We start from the raw sequence: 17,001 nt of genomic DNA, 5'->3' as shown, positions 1-17,001 counted from the left end.
AACACGGCCGCGGAACCGAACCCAAAACCAAAACACAAAACCCGAAAAATTTCAGGCGCTCATCTCTAGTGCAGGGATGCTTTTCGGTTAGTTTGGGGTGATTTGGAGCAAGTTTGGTCGGCCATGCGGCCGACATGTGGTGTCTGTTGTATGCCAAACATGTTTTTTTCCTCCTCTTTTAGCTCTGGTGTACCTCCTGAGTGTGCAGGGGTGCTTTTTGGCTAGTGTGTGTCAGCCATTTTGGGTGTGTCAGCCATTTTGGGTGTGTCAGCCATTTTGTGTGTCAGCCATGGTTGATTTCCAGTATGTGCAGGGATGCTTGTACAGGGTTTTTTTTTGTTTGTTTTTTGTTTTGTTTTGTGCTTTGGTCCTGCTTGAGAACTGGGGTCCCAGCAGCATGATGTGATTGCATTTAATTATGTAATGTGTTAAATTTTTAAATATATATAATTTTTTTTTATTTTTGTCTTTTTAAAACAGAGATGTCAAGGGACAAGCAGCCCCGATCCCCCCCCTTCCCCCACCCACTCGGATCTATCCCTGCATAGCAACGAGGAGTGGGAGCCGACCCAGGAGGGGGATACGACCGACCAGGCATGCAGTGACCAGCCGCGGTCGTCAAGGGCCCATGAGAAGACTAAGAAAAAGCCTAGTAGAAAGGTACTGACAACACCTGCAGACACAAATAGCATCCAACTTGACCCACCCTAGTTTGCGCACTGCCATGCACACCTACAGGTATATGTGCGCAATGCCAGGGATACTGACACTCACAGGTACACACCGATCTTATTAAATGCATGTTTTTGTTTTTTTTCAATCCCTAAAGGCAAGAAGCCAGCCAGAGGAGCAGTCGGAGGAGGAAGCCTCTGGTGAAGATGCAGGACCGAAAAAGCCGCGTGGCCCCAGATACACTGAGGCGGAAAACTGTGCTCTAGTGGATGGCGTCGACAGGTCCTACGACGTTCTGTATGGACCAAGGGCACAGACCACAGCAGCTAGGACAAAGCGAAACATCTGGGATGCCATCGCGAGCCAAGTCACTGCAGTATCTGGAAACCGCCGGAGCACCAGAAACTGCATGAAGCGGTACAGTGATTGCCGCAGACAGACCAAAAAGAAGATGGGGATTCAGCGCCGACATGAGACCGCTACGGGAGGTGGACCGGCTCTCAACCTGAAGTGGCTACCCTGGGAGAATGTTATTAGAAGGCGCATGAACCCTGCCATGGTCGAAGGAGTTCGCGGAGGTGTGGACTCTAGCCGTCCTGCTGGCTTTCCCAAGGAGGAAGAACTGCCCAGAAGACGGAAGAAGGCGGGAGATAAGCAGTCCAAAAGGAGGCCTGATGGTAAGAATAAATTCAGATGAGCTGTATTAACGAAAAAATTGTTTTGTACTTGCTAATGTGATTATTTTTTTTTCAGACAGGCCTGCCCAGAGGACATCACCTGCGCGCAGGACATCGCCAGCGCGCGGACCGACACCTGCGCAGCAGGCATCGACAGCAGCGCGCGGGCCGACACCTGCGCAGCAAGCATCAGGAGCGCGCAGATCTTCACCTGTGCGCCACAGATCGTCATCGCACAGTTTGTCACCTGTGCACCAGACGACGTCGGCGCGCAGACTATCACCTGTGGGCCAGACATCAGCGCACAGAACTTCACCTGTGCGCCATACACCGTCGGCGACCACACCACAAGATGGGCGCCAAACTACAGCTCCTGCGCGCAGGTCATCACCAGATCGTCGTATCTCCAGGAGCTCTGGGACTGTGACTGAAGAGCCTCAAGACACAACCCTTGTGGACCCATCACCCGATCTGTTTGAGTCTACAGGGTTAACAGACGAGACTTTTCTTGGGTTTGAGGACAGCCGTGCAGACGTATCCAGCCAGACCCTTGAAAAGTCTTCAGATACGAGGACAAGTGAAGCTCCTGGAGCAGCGGCACCACAGGATGGAGAAGGTTTGTATTTAATTTTTTGGGGTGTGGGGGGGGGGTTCAGCAGTTTTGTATAGTTTATTAACTTAAACAAAAAATTATTTTGCAAACAGTGGTGCCACGGACCAGCAGCGGACTAGCTTCGGGAATTGGTTCCTACTACAGGCCGGATCTCCTCCTACAGGAGTCGTCAGAGGATGACGAGGTGGAAGTGCAGCAGGCTGCAGTTGCTACATCCCTGTGTGAGTAAATAGAATTGTGAGCCTTCAAACAAATGTATGATGAATGTGTATTAAATTTTCTAATTTTCTTTTCAGCTGCCCAAATGCAAGTGGTGGCAGACGTCCAGGAAGGGCAGAATCCCTCAACTGTTCAGAGGGTTCACACCCTGGCATCGGAGATTACTTCCCGCCAGGATACGTACACAAATGTCGTTGGAAGCAGACGGGACAACATTGAGAGGACAATGGAGAAGATGTCAAACAGTCTGCTTGAAATGCAGAAGGCTCTTGCCGACAGCACGGCCACAATGCTACAGGTCAGAATGGAAGATCATAGGGAGACTATGGACGTTCTTCACATTCTGGCCGAATCCATGAGCCGGCTCGTGGAGAACACAACATGTCTGGCACACAGCAATACCAACATGTCGGAGAGCCATCGACAATCCTCATCCAGCCAACAGCTCATCGCAACCACACTGCAGATGATCTATGACAAGCTCCCAGAACCAGCTCATCAACACGCTGGTGATCCATTTCCGCAGTCACAAGCCACAAGGACGCCTCGTACCCTTCCTCAACTACCATCCCAGTACAGACAGTCACAGATGTACCAGGGATATACAGGGATGTACCCCACCCACTAGATGCCTCCACCACCGGCCGCCACATCTACAGCCGCATGGGCACAGAGGCCCAGTCAACGTACTACCCAGCCTCCCAGGACATCGACACCCCACACTCAGGAGGAACACCAGGATCCGGACAGACTTCCACCATAAGCCCGGTCGCATTGTTTTATTTACTTCTATGTTTTTCATGTATCCCTTTCTTCCCCTCCCATTAGTTTTTTTTTTTTCTTACTATTGTTTTTTCTTTGTTGGGCTTCCCCACCCGTGACCGGGTACTACCAAGGAGCTTTGTGTAGGCATACATGCGCGGGCATGTATGCGGGCGCGTGTGGTAACGGATGAAAGCTCCTTGTGGCTACATGTATGATGGGCCAAAGAGCAATTCTGATACCACTCTTTTACCCAAAAAATCCTTTTTGTAATGGTGTACAATAGGCTTTCACTGTTGTGTGAATTTACTATTCACTAGTGTGTGTTTTTGGCTTATTCATAGGATTGGGTGGAAAATTGAAGTGGATGGCATAAGTTCGTGTTGTGCGTACCAAGGTGAGTAGAGCAATGTTTCAATGTATATATTCTAGAAACTTTGGACCGCCTGCCTTTGTGGAACCACACAGCCCAGCAATGGGTCATGCTGGTCTGTGTGGTTCCACAAATGTTAGCGTGTCAAAGTGCTGACCACTGACGCCACTATTCCACTTTGGACCGCCTGCCTTTGTGGAACCACACAGCCCAGCAATGGGTCATGCTGGGCTATGTGGTTCCACAAATGTTAGCGTGTCAAAGTGCTGACCACTGACGCCACTATTCCACTTTGGACCGCCTGCCTTTGTGGTACCACACAGCCCAGCAATGGGTCATGCTGGGCTATGTGGTTCCACAAATGTTAGCGTGTCAAAGTGCTGACCACTGACGCCACTATTCCACTTTGGACCGCCTGCCTTTGTGGAACCACACAGCCCAGCAATGGGTCATGCTGGGCTGTGTGGTTCCACAAATGTTAGCGTGTCAAAGTGCTGACCACTGACGCCACTATTCCACTTTGGACCGCCTGCCTTTGTGGAACCACACAGCCCAGCAATGGGTCATGCTGGGCTGTGTGGTTCCACAAATGTTCTTGGGAAAGAAATGAACATGACTTTAGTGTCTTTACTTAATATACTTTTTTTCTTTTCCCCACAGATATCTATCTACACAAGAAAAGAATATAAAGAATAACAAACTACTTTTTTGTTTTATTACCTTACAATTTTTCTTCAATAAATTTTTAAAAAGAGAAGTTTTCTGTGGTTTTTATTAAAAAATATTTGATATGAAGTTGAATTGTACAGAAGTAGGTCGCACATGGAACATCAGGGGAACTGTGTGTCTCTTCACATCCACGCCACTTGGGAAGGAAACACCGCAAGACCTGTGGAAGAGAACAGTATGAGGTTCCAGCTAATGGTAAAGTGTCACCCTGGTCCTGAAAAGAAGAGGTACAATCAACACGACACAAGCAGGTTACAGTGGGCCCAAATGCAATCCTCCGGCACTTGCGTCACTACACATCCAAACATTCCCGGACAAGCATTGCTGTATCAGGGCATGATTGGATGTGCAGTTTTGCAAATGCCGGAGGGCTGCACTTTGGACATGCCGGGGTGATTTTGGACAAGAGGGAGTTTAGGGAAATACATCTCACCTGAGGGGGGTTGTCTGCTACATGGCGGAGGGTCAGGTCCACATCACAAGTAGGTCGCCCATGGTAGAGTTGGATAAAATGGTCCAAAATTTGCAGCAAACCAACAACAGGAGAAAACAGGGGGTAACGATTCGTCAACAGGACAAAACAGGCCTGGGAATGCACATCAACAGGACGTAAAACTCTGAAATACATAAATAAAGAAGTTTTTTTAGAATATTACAATGTCAGTTTACACAATAATACAAATGTTATAAGTATACTCACAGGCAACCGAAAAAAAGTTTTGTATCACTGTCCGCCGGGAATCATCTCCTTCATCCATACCCACCGGTACAGCAGAAGAACGGTTCCCGCGTCGGAAAGCACTGCGACGAAGAGTCACCGGCAAACGGTTTGCGACACATATGTTGTGTAAAATACAACATGCATTTACCATGCCGCAAACCTTCGCCGGTGAGTACAAAAGAGCATCGCCGGAAGTGTCTAAACATCGAAACCGGCTTTTAAGTACACCGAAGGCACGTTCAATTATTTGCCTCGATGCAATGTGTGTCTCTTGGTAACGTTTTTCTGCTCTACCAACAGGATTAGACAATGGGGTCAAGAGCCACGATTTGTTTGGATAACCCGCATCACCTATATAGAAAAGGAAAAAAATGGTAGTTAATCTAAAAAATAATAAAAAAATAATAAAATAATATAAAATAAAAACAATTTAAATACATATCTAACAGCCAGCCACCAGGCATGTTTCCTGTTTCGAACTTGTCAAACAGCGATGACTGGCTTAGGATGAAGGAGTCGTGAGACGATCCAGGAAATCCCACAAAAATGTTCAAAAATCTCATGTTAACATCACAGACCGCCTGTACATTCAGGGAATGGAAATGTTTTCGGTTCCGAAAACATTCTTCTGAATTCCGTGGCGGTCTGATCTGCACGTGGGTACAGTCAATCGCTCCCAGCACATTGGGAAATTTGTATTTGGTGAAAAAGCCTAATTTGATCTCACGACATTCGCTGTCCGTCTCTGGAAATGTGATGTACTGGATCGTCAATTTGCGGAAAGCCCTAATGACCTGGGTTATACAGCGCGACAGTGTCGACTGTGAAAAACCGCATGTTTGAGACAGTGTAGGCTGGAATGTGCCTGACGCCAAAAAATGTAACGTACCCAGCAGTTTCTGGAAACCGCTGACTGCACGGTTGGACCGTGCCCGAGGTTCCAGGTCAGCCTCCAACAGAGCGTACAGCGAATATATGTCGCGAGTCGATAAGCGATAATGTTGTATCACCTCGAACTCGCTGAGATCCTCCAGTTCACGCCTAGTGCGATACTGGCGTGGACGTGGAAATGAAACCCGCAATACTGGCTCACCCAATGCAGACATTTGCTGATCTTGATCCTGATGTTCACCAGCACTCTCTTCCTCCATGCTTGCAGCCAGCATGAACATCACAATCTGGTCAGAGAATGGCTCCATTATTGTAGTCAGTACAAAAATAGGAATGTGTTTTAAAACGCAGGAATTTTCCTAAAAAAACGATTCCACAACAGAGCTGACTGTAATGGCTACTTCTCCCTGAATGTCTCACACCGGGAGTGAGGAGATAGGAGGTGCTTTGCAGAAGTGTATCCTGGGTAAAACTGTGGAATCATGGGTACATTTCCCTCAGGAGAGTGAAGAAAAAAATATTCTTTTAAAAAATCAATTAAATAATACTTGTGCCTCCAAAAAAGACAAACCAAGTACCTAATCCCTCCTAATATAAATAGATATGCTATTACCAAAAAAAAAAACACAAAAAAAAAAGAGTTTTACATTTTTTTTATTAGTTTCACCCACCAAAGTGTGGCGGATTGAAAATGTCGAATTTGCGGTCTAAAAGCACTGTTGTCGAATTTCCAAACTTCCATTGAATAGACTTTGGTCAAATTGCAGCATTTGTACCATTGCAAAAAAAGTCGAATTTGACAAAAGTCGAATTTCCAAAAGTCGAATTTTGAATGTCCGTTTTTTAGCGTAAAGTACTGGATTGCATTGTCGAATTTTTTTTTTTTTTTGGCGAAAAAGTCCCGAAATTCGACAATTTCAGGAATTCGACAGCAATTGCATATACCCCATAAATGTATAGTTTAAAAAATATTTAGAAATATAGAAAAATGCATAAATGGAGTAATATAGAAAAAATAAGAATTTACTCACCGGTAATTCTATTTCTCGTAGTCCGTAGTGGATGCTGGGAACTCTGTAAGGACCATGGGGAATAGCGGGCTCCGAAGGAGACTGGGCACTCTAAGAAAGAATTAGGACTACCTGGTGTGCACTGGCTCCTCCCTCTATGCCCCTCCTCCAGACCTCAGTTAGGGAAACTGTGCCCGGAAGAGCTGACACAATAAGGAAGGGATTTGGAATCCCGGGTAAGACTCATACCAGCCACACCAATCACACCGTACAACTCGTGATACTATATCCAGTTAACAGTATGAACAACAACTGAGCCTCACGAACAGATGGCTCATAACAATAACCCTTTAGTTAGGCAATAACTATATACAAGTATTGCAGACAATCCGCACTTGGGATGGGCGCCCAGCATCCACTACGGACTACGAGAAATAGAATTACCGGTGAGTAAATTCTTATTTTCTCTGACGTCCTAGTGGATGCTGGGAACTCCGTAAGGACCATGGGGATTATACCAAAGCTCCCAAACGGGCGGGAGAGTGCGGATGACTCTGCAGCACCGAATGAGCAAACACAAGGTCCTCCTCAGCCAGGGTATCAAACTTGTAGAATTTTGCAAATGTGTTTGAACCCGACCAAGTAGCAGCTCGGCAAAGTTGTAAAGCCGAGACCCCTCGGGCAGCCACCCAAGAAGAGCCCACTTTCCTCGTGGAATGGGCTTTTACAGATTTAGGATGCGGCAGTCCAGCCGCAGAATGTGCAAGTTGAATCGTGCTACAGATCCAGCGAGCAATAGTCTGCTTAGAAGCAGGAGCACCCAGCTTGTTGGGTGCATACAGGATAAATAGCGAGTCAGTTTTCCTGACTCCAGCCGTCCTGGAAATATATATTTTCATGGCCCTGACTACGTCCAGTAACTTGGAATCCTCCAAGTCCCGAGTAGCCGCAGGCACCACCATAGGTTGGTTCACATGAAAAGCTGAAACCACCTTAGGAAGGAATTGGGAACGAGTCCTCAATTCCGCCCTATCCATATGAAAAATCAGATAAGGGCTTTTACATGACAAAGCCGCCAACTCTGATACACGCCTGGCCGACGCCAAGGCCAACAGCATGACCACTTTCCACGTGAGGTATTTTAGCTCCACGGTTTTAAGTGGCTCAAACCAATGTGACTTTAGGAAATCCAACACCGCGTTGAGAGCCCACGGTGCCACTGGAGGCACAAAAGGGGGCTGAATATGCAGCACTCCTTTAACAAAAGTCTGAACTTCAGGCAGTGAAGCCAGTTCTTTTTGGAAGAAAATCGACAGAGCCGAGATCTGGACCTTAATGGAACCCAATTTTCGGCCCATAGTCACTCCTGACTGTAGGAAGTGCAGAAATCGACCGAGCTGAAATTCCTCCGTTGGGGCCTTCCTGGCCTCACACCAAGCAACATATTTTCGCCATATGCGGTGATAATGTCTTACGGTCACATCTTTCCTAGCTTTAATCAGCGTAGGAATGACTTCCTCCGGAATGCCCTTTTCTTTTAGGATCCGGTGTTCAACCGCCATGCCGTCAAACGCAGCCGCGGTAAGTCTTGGAACAGACAGGGCCCCTGCTGCAGCAGGTCCTGTCTGAGCGGCAGAGGCCATGGGTCCTCTGAGATCATTTCTTGAAGTTCTGGGTACCAAGCTCTTCTTGGCCAATCCGGAACCACAAGTATAGTTCTTACTCCACTCCTTCTTATTATTCTCAGTACCTTGGGTATGAGAGGCAGAGGAGGGAAAACATAAACCGACTGGTACACCCACGGTGTCACTAGAGCGTCCACAGCTATCGACTGAGGGTCCCTTGACCTGGCGCAATATCTTTTTAGCTTTTTGTTGAGGCGGGACGCCATCATGTCCACCTGTGGTCTTTCCCAACGGTGTACAATCATTTGGAAGACTTCTGGATGAAGTCCCCACTCTCCCGGGTGGAGGTCGTGCCTGCTGAGGAAGTCTGCTTCCCAGTTGTCCACTCCCGGAATGAACACTGCTGACAGTGCTAACACATGATTTTCCACCCATCGGAGAATCCTTGTGGCTTCTGCCATCGCCATCCTGCTTCTTGTGCCGCCCTGACGGTTTACATGGGCGACCGTCGTGATGTTGTCTGACTGGATCAGCACCGGCTGGTGTTGAAGCAGGGGTCTTGCCTGACTTAGGGCATTGTAAATGGCCCTTAGTTCCAGAATATTTATGTGTAGGGAAGTCTCCTGACTCGTCCATAGTCCTTGGAAGTTTCTTCCCTGTGTGACTGCCCCCCAACCTCGAAGGCTGGCATCCGTGGTCACCAGGACCCAGTCCTGTATGCCGAATCTGCGGCCCTCTAGAAGATGAGCACTCTGCAGCCACCACAACAGCGACACCCTGGTCCTTGGAGACAGGGTTATCAGCCGATGCATCTGAAGATGCGATCCGGACCACTTGTCCAACAGATCCCACTGAAAGATCCTTGCATGGAACCTTCCGAATGGAATTGCTTCGTAAGAAGCTACCATCTTTCCCAGGACTCGCGTGCAGTGGTGCACCGACACCTGTTTTGGTTTTAGGAGGTCTCTGACTAGAGATGACAACTCCTTGGCCTTCTCCTCCGGGAGAAACACCTTTTTCTGTTCTGTGTCCAGCACCATCCCCAGGAACAGTAGACGCGTTGTAGGAACCAGCTGCGACTTTGGAATATTCAGGATCCAGCCGTGCTGTTGTAGCACTTCCCGAGCTAGTGCTACTCCGATCAACAACTGTTCCCTGGACCTCGCCTTTATAAGGAGATCGTCCAAGTACGGGATAATTATAACTCCCTTTTTTCGAAGGAGTATCATCATTTCGGCCATTACCTTGGTAAATACCCTCGGTGCGGTGGACAGACCAAACGGCAACGTCTGAAATTGGTAATGACAGTCCTGTACCACAAATCTGAGGTACTCCTGGTGAGGAGGGTAAATGGGGACATGCAGGTAAGCATCCTTGATGTCCAGTGATACCATGTAATCCCCTTCGTCCAGGCTTGCAATAACCGCCCTGAGCGATTCCATTTTGAACTTGAACCTTCTTATATAAGTGTTCAAGGATTTCAAATTTAAAATGGGTCTCACCGAACCTTTCCGGTTTCGGTACCACAAACATTGTGGAATAGTAACCCCGTCCCTGTTGAAGGAGGGGTACTTTGGTTATCACCTGCTGGGAGTACAGCTTGTGAATCGCCTCCAGCACCGCCTCCCTGTCTGGGGGAGTAGTTGGCAAGGCTGATTTGAGGAAACGGCGAGGGGGAGACGTCTCGAATTCCAGCTTGTACCCCTGATGCCAGTTGGCAAATATCCCTCTGTGCATCTCTCATGTATAAGACTACGTCTTTAATATGCTCTACAGTTAGCAATATAGTGTCCCTGTCAAGGGTATCAATGTTATCAGACAGGGAATCTGACCACGCAGCTGCAGCACTGCACATCCATGCTGAAGCAATAGCTGGTCTCAGCATAATACCTGTGTGTGAATACACAGACTTCAGGATAGCCTCCTGCTTTCTATCAGCAGGTTCCTTTAGGGCGGCCGTATCCGGAGACGGTAGTGCCACCTTCTTTGACAAGCGTGTGAGCGCTTTATCCACCCTAGGGGATGTTTCCCAACGTGACCTATCCTCTGGCGGGAAAGGGTACGTCATTAGTAACCTTTTAGAAATTACTAGTTTCTTATCGGGGGAAGTCACACACTTCATTTAACTCCTCAGATGGAGGAAAAACTGGTAGTTTTTTCTCTCCAAACATAATACCCTTTTTTGTGGTACCTGGGGTAACATCAGAAATGTGCAACACATTTTTCATAGCCTCAATCATGTAACGTGTGGCCCTATTGGAAGTTACATTAGTCTCATCGTCGTCGACACTGGAGTCAGTATCCGTGTCGACATCTGTGTCTGCCATCTGAGGTAGCGGGCGTTTTAGAGCCCCTGATGGCTTTTGAGACGACTGGGCAGGCACAGGCTGAGAAGCCGGCTGTCCCATATTTGGTATGTCGTCAAACCTTTTATGTAAGGAGTCGACACTGTCACGTAATTCCTTCCACATAACCATCCACTCAGGTGTCGGCCCCGCAGGGGGTGACATCACATTTATAGGCATCTGCTCCGCCTCCACATAAGCCTCCTCATCAAACATGTCGACACAGCCGTACCGACACACCGCACACACACCGGGAATGCTCTGACAGAGGACAGGACCCCACAAAGCCCTTTGGGGAGACAGAGAGAGAGTATGCCAGCACACACCAGAGCGCTATATAACACAGGGATTAACACTATAACTGAGTGTTTTCCCTTATAGCTGCTTATATATATATATTGCTGCGCCTAAATTTAGTGCCCCCCCTCTCTTTTGTACCCTTTTGCAGCTTGAAACTGCAGGGGAGAGCCAGGGAGCGATCCTTCCAGCGGAGCTGTGAGGGAAAAATGGCGCCAGTGTGCTGAGGGAGATAGCCCCGCCCCTTTTTCGGCGGACTTTTCTCCCGCTTTTTTTATGGATTCTGGCAGGGGTATTTATCACATATATAGCCTCTGGGACTATATATTGTGATTTTTTGCCAGCCAAGGTATTCATATTGCTGCTCAGGGTTCCCCCCCCCAGCGCCCTGCACCCATCAGTGACCGGAGTGTGAGGTGTGCATGAGGAGCAATGGCGCACAGCTGCAGTGCCGTGCGCTACCTTGTTGAAGACCGAAGTCTTCTGCCGCCGATTTTCCGGACCATCTTCATGCTTCTGGCTCTGTAAGGGGGACGGCGGCGCGGCTCCGGGACCGGACGATCGAGGTCGGGTCCTGTGTTCGATCCCTCTGGAGCTAATGGTGTCCAGTAGCCTAAGAAGCCCAAGCTAGCTGCAAGCAGGTAGGTTCGCTTCTTCTCCCCTTAGTCCCTCGTAGCAGTGAGTCTGTTGCCAGCAGATCTCACTGAAAATAAAAAACCTAAAATATACTTTCTTTTCTAGGAGCTCAGGAGAGCCCCTAGTGTGCATCCAGCTCAGCCGGGCACAAGATTCTAACTGAGGTCTGGAGGAGGGTCATAGGGGGAGGAGCCAGTGCACACCAGTTAGACCAAAAGCTTTTAGTTGTGCTCAGCCTCCTGCGGAGCCGCTATTCCCCATGGTCCTTACGGAGTCCCAGCATCCACTTAGGACGTCAGAGAAATATACAGATAGATAGAGAAATGTATAGAGAGATTAATGTATAGGCAGAGAGAAAATAAGATTTTACTTACCGGTAAATCTATTTCTCGCAGTCCGTAGTGGATGCTGGGGACTCCGTAAGGACCATGGGGAATAGACGGGCTCCGCAGGAGACAGTAAAACGGAGTGAAAGGAGCGCTTAAGATGTATGAAAAAATAAGGGAAAAAGAAAATAATAATAAATTAAAATGAAAAATAATTTTTCTGCAAACACCTGTGAAAAGAAAAAATGGTTAGTGAGAAATGTTTACAGCACTTTCGTGCTAATGTGAGTGGTCCTGTGTGGGAGTCCTTTTTATAAATGCCGGCACTTTTGTCCGTACTGCGGCTGCAGTTGGGACGTCTAGCTAACTATCCCTATTGCTGCCTACCTTTCAGTCACGTCCAGACTGTAATTCTTTCTTGCGGATCGCGTCCTGCCGGCTGGTCCCAATGCTGGTGCACGCGCTCCCGTCTTTACACCTGTTCGGCGCAGGTGGGATGACGTCAGGGCTTCACTCACAGATTGTTTTCCAACGCGTTTCGGACTTGCTGGTCCTTAATCCTGGCTGATAGAGACACTTCCCAAAAGGTTCTCTTTATATAGCTTTATTGTTTAATTGGCTTGATTGGAGGAGGCTCGTTAAGTTAAAAACAGCTGAATAAAATTTGTCAGAAGCTTTTTCTCACTCATTTGACACAGGTGTTTGCAATTTTAAAGGGAAAAAAGGGTGATTGTATAAAATAAAGGTTATGAGAAATAATTAAAATCAATCAATTATGAAATTAATTATAAAAAATTCATTATAAAAAGGAATTAAGCTCAAAATCTATATTGAGACCAGTGGGTTCCAGAGTTTGTAACATAAAAGTCCATTTTGCTTCTGCTCTTTTGAGCTTGTCCACTATGTCTCCTCCTCTCCAATTGGGTATGATTCGTTGAATCCCCAAAAAAGATAAAAGTTTGGGATCTTTGTTGTGTTTGTCCGCAAAATGTTTAGACACACTATGGGTTTGTAGTCCTTTTTTAATATTATAAATATGCTCTGCTAATCGGATTTTGAGCTTTCTTTTAGTCTGACCAACGTATTGTAGGCCGCAAGGGCATTGCAGGAGATAAACTACTCCCTCTGTTTCACAAGTTATTCTGTCTTTTACTTTATAGCTTTTATTTGTTGTATTGCAGGTAAATGTGGTTTCAGATTTAGTTGATGATTTTTTCGCTGTCCTGCATGGTAAACATTTTAAACATGAGAAAAAGCCTTTAGTTTCTTCTCTTTGTCTGGTTTCTTCAGGAATAAAGCTTTTTACTAATTCCTGCTTGATTGAAGTTGCTCTTTTATAAATGATGCGTGGTTTATCTTGTATCATGGGTGCTAGTTCCTTGTCCAGTGCTAAAATGTGCCAATGTCTGTTTAATATTTTTTCAAATGCTAAATATTGGCTGTTGAACTGGGTGATGAACAATAATTGAAAGTCTTTTTGTGTTCTTTGTTTATACTTCAAAGTCTCATTTCTGTCTATATTGGCTATCCGGTCAAGATGAGTATTCAATGCTTCTTCTTTGTAACCACTTTGAAGAAATCTCTTTTTCATCTGTATTGCTTGTTCATTGAATGTTTCTACCTGTGAACAGTTTCTTTTCAATCGTCGAAATTGCCCGCCTGGGATATTCTTTATCCAATTGATGTGATGATTGCTACATGTGGAGATGGTGTTATTGCCACTAACGTTCTTTGTATGAGTTCTTGTTTGAATAGTATTGTTTTGTATGAAAATCTCCAAGTCGAGGTATATGACCATGGTGTCACTGGTGACTGACGAAAACTCCAATTTGTAAGAGTTATTGTTGATATATTGCAGAAAATTGTGAAGTTCTTGTTGTGGACCATTCCAGATGAAAAACAGGTCATCTATGTATCTCTTCCAAGTTTGTATATATTGTAAATAGGGGTTGTTATTCCAGATATGGTCTTCCTCCCATTTTGACACATATAAATTTGCATACCCTGGTGCGAAAGAACTACCCATCGCGGTCCCCTGTATTTGGTTATAATAGATTCCATTGTTCCAGAAAAAATTGTGATGTAAAATGAAGTTAATGCAGGTTACTAAAAAATTAACTTGTGCATTAGGTAGTGATGTCTCTGTAGAAAGGAAGAATCTTATTGCTTCACACCCCTTTGTGTGGGGAATACATGTGTACAATGATCTGACATCACTTGTGCAAAGAATGAAATGATTTTCCCATTGGATTTCTTTTAGTATCTGTAAAATGTGTATTGTGTCCCGGAGATAGCTTTTTTGTGATTGTGCCACCTCTTGCAAAAAGGAATCTACATATCTGGATAAATTTGCAGACAGTGAGTTGATACCTGATACAATTGGACGCCCCGGAGGATGCTTTTGGTCTTTATGTATTTTGGGTAATTGGTAAAAAGTAGGTACGAGCGGGTGATTTATATATATAAAATCATATTCCTTTTTTGTTAATATACCAATTTCCAAACCTTCGTCCAATATTTCCTTTAATTCCTTCTGATATTGTTCTGTTGGGTTCCCTTTTAGTACTGCATACGTGGAATCGTCCTTTAGGAGGTCTGTGATTACGGCTTCATAATCTTCCTTATTTTGGATAACGAGGCCACCCCCCTTGTCTGCCGGCTTTATGATGATGTCCTTATTCTCTTTCAGCTCCCTCAGGGCATTTTTTTCAGATATTGTGAGGTTGAATTTCATTTTCTCTTTGCCGGTCATGGCTCTGATGTCCTTTTCCACTAGCTTTTGGAACGTTTCTATATGCGCACCTTTAACGTGATTTGGGAAAAATTTTGATGTGGTTTTCAATGTTGTGTGTTTAAATTGGTTTTCTGAGGATTGTACTTCAGTGTTATTTTCTTTGCGGGCGAAGAATTTCTTAATGCAGAGTTTTCGTATAAACCTGTGGGTATCGATGTATAGATCAAATTGATTTGCGCTTGAATGGGGGCAGAATTTGAGACCTTTCCGTAATAAGGATAATTGTTCATCTGTAAGAGAGATTCTGCTCAGGTTGTAAATCCCTTCATTTATGGGACCTTTCTTCATAAGTTTCTTCGACTTGCCACCCCGGACACCCCTTCTCCTGGGGAAAACACTGTTCTTTGTTTTTTCTGGCAGTTTGTTGGATTCAGTCTCTCTGGGGGTTTCTCTATGTCTGTGATAAACTCTAAAAAACTTTCCTCATCTTCAAATTCATCTTCTTCCATTGTGTAGGCTCTCTTCTTTGATCTTGCTCCATTTTTCTGTTCTTCTTCGGAGTTTCGTGATTCTATATTTTGCATGAGGGCCAGTGCATGAGATTTTTCTTCTGCAATGGCTGAGTTTATTCCTTTCTGATATGAATTTCTAATAAGATGTGCTCTTGGAGATTCTCTTGAATATGTGAAGTTCTTTGGGTTGTATGGTAAATAATCTTTCCTCTGGGATGATGAATGTGGGTATTTGTCAATTAAGGGATCTTTCCCCTTTCCTTGATTTGCCCTTTGAATATTTTGTTTTGATTGAAAATTCTGTTTAGTGTTCCTAATTTGATATTGATTCTGCGGTTTGAATGTTTTTCTGTATGTATTTCTATTTGTTTCCATTATTTGATTCATTTTTCTTCTCTCATTTTTTTGTATAGTTTGGTTTTCTATATGGTCTCTTTGGAACTTCCTTTGCTTTTGGCTAATGATGTCTTCTTCAAATTTTTGCATTTTTGCATTGGTTAATTTCATTAAATTCCTATAATCCTCCATTGATTTTAACGGTTCAAATTTGTCCTCAATTTTTTTGATATTGTCATTAATCCGTTCCAAAGAAATTTTTCTATCCTCTATTATTAAAGATACAAGCTCATTTGAACATTTATCTAAAACATCATTCCACTTGGCAAAGAAATTAGATTGGGCCGGCTCAAATGTGGGATTTTTTTGTAACCGTAAACCCCTTGGAATTAAACCTAATTCCTGATATTTGGATAGGGTGGTGATTTCCCACCATTGTCTAATTTCTTGATTGTAGAATTTTTCTAACATAAGATATAAAGAACAAAATCTTTCGTCCTCTATCTTTGAATCTACTGGTGTATTGTTAATTGTGAAGATGCTTTCTAAATTGTTTCTATGTGTATGTGTAATGTGAACACTCATGATGAAAAAGCAGCAGGTGATAAAAAACTTTTTGCAGTATATGTAATGGATAACCCGCGCTTTAGAAATAATGTGGAGCTGCTCCTTTAAAAAATGGTAACAATAAAACGGAGTGAAAGGAGCGCTTAAGATGTATGAAAAAATAAGGGAAAAAGAAAATAATAATAAATTAAAATGAAAAATAATTTTTCTGCAAACACCTGTGAAAAGAAAAAATGGTTAGTGAGAAATGTTTACAGCACTTTCGTGCTAATGTGAGTGGTCCTGTGTGGGAGTCCTTTTTATAAATGCCGGCACTTTTGTCCGTACTGCGGCTGCAGTTGGGACGTCTAGCTAACTATCCCTATTGCTGCCTACCTTTCAGTCACGTCCAGACTGTAATTATTTCTTGCGGATCGCGTCCTGCCGGCTGGTCCCAATGCTGGTGCACGCGCTCCCGTCTTTACACCTGTTCGGCGCAGGTGGGATGACGTCAGGGCTTCACTCACAGATTGTTTGCCAACGCGTTTCGGACTTGCTGGTCCTTAATCCTGGCTGATAGAGACACTTCCCAAAAGGTTCTCTTTATATAGCTTTATTGTTTAATTGGCTTGATTGGAGAAGGCTCGTTAAGTTAAAAACAGCTGAATAAAATTTGTCAGAAGCTTTTTCTCACTCATTTGACACAGGTGTTTGCAATTTTAAAGGGAAAAAGGGTGATTGTATAAAATAAAGGTTATGAGAAATAATTTAAATCAATCAATTATGAAATTAATTATAAAAAATTCATTATAAAAAGGAATTAAGCTCAAAATCTATATTGAGACCAGTGGGTTCCAGAGTTTGTAACATAAAAGTCCATTTTGCTTCTGCTCTTTTGAGCTTGTCCACTATGTCTCCTCCTCTCCAATTGGGTATGATTCGTTGAATCCCCAAAAAAGATAAAAGTTTGGGATCTT

The 17,001-nt window shown here is 44.8% G+C and overlaps 1 protein-coding gene and 1 long non-coding RNA gene across 2 annotated transcripts; one reads left to right on the top strand and one right to left on the bottom strand.

Moving 5' to 3' along the window:
• Positions 1–480: 480 nt before the first annotated feature.
• LOC135048409 (uncharacterized) lies at positions 481–3,304 on the top strand (the record flags this gene model as incomplete). The annotated part of the gene is made up of 5 exons (XM_063955537.1): positions 481–660; positions 830–1,349; positions 1,426–1,965; positions 2,055–2,183; positions 2,259–3,304. Coding segments are annotated over 5 exons (1,920 nt in total), but the record flags the coding sequence as incomplete, so codon positions are not given.
• A 713-nt stretch (positions 3,305–4,017) lies between these two features.
• Positions 4,018–5,113, bottom strand: LOC135048410 (uncharacterized). Its single transcript, XR_010240297.1, has 3 exons — positions 4,746–5,113; positions 4,479–4,662; positions 4,018–4,205 (listed from the first exon to the last, which is right to left on the bottom strand). It is a non-coding gene; the product is annotated as an uncharacterized LOC135048410 (long non-coding RNA).
• Between the last annotated feature and the right edge of the window lie 11,888 nt (positions 5,114–17,001).

Source organism: Pseudophryne corroboree, unplaced genomic scaffold, assembly GCF_028390025.1.
Source record: "Pseudophryne corroboree isolate aPseCor3 unplaced genomic scaffold, aPseCor3.hap2 scaffold_961, whole genome shotgun sequence".
In the NCBI taxonomy this organism is placed as follows: domain Eukaryota; kingdom Metazoa; phylum Chordata; class Amphibia; order Anura; family Myobatrachidae; genus Pseudophryne; species Pseudophryne corroboree.
Note: the sequence above shows the minus strand (reverse complement) of the source record. Positions and strands in the feature narration are given on the sequence as shown.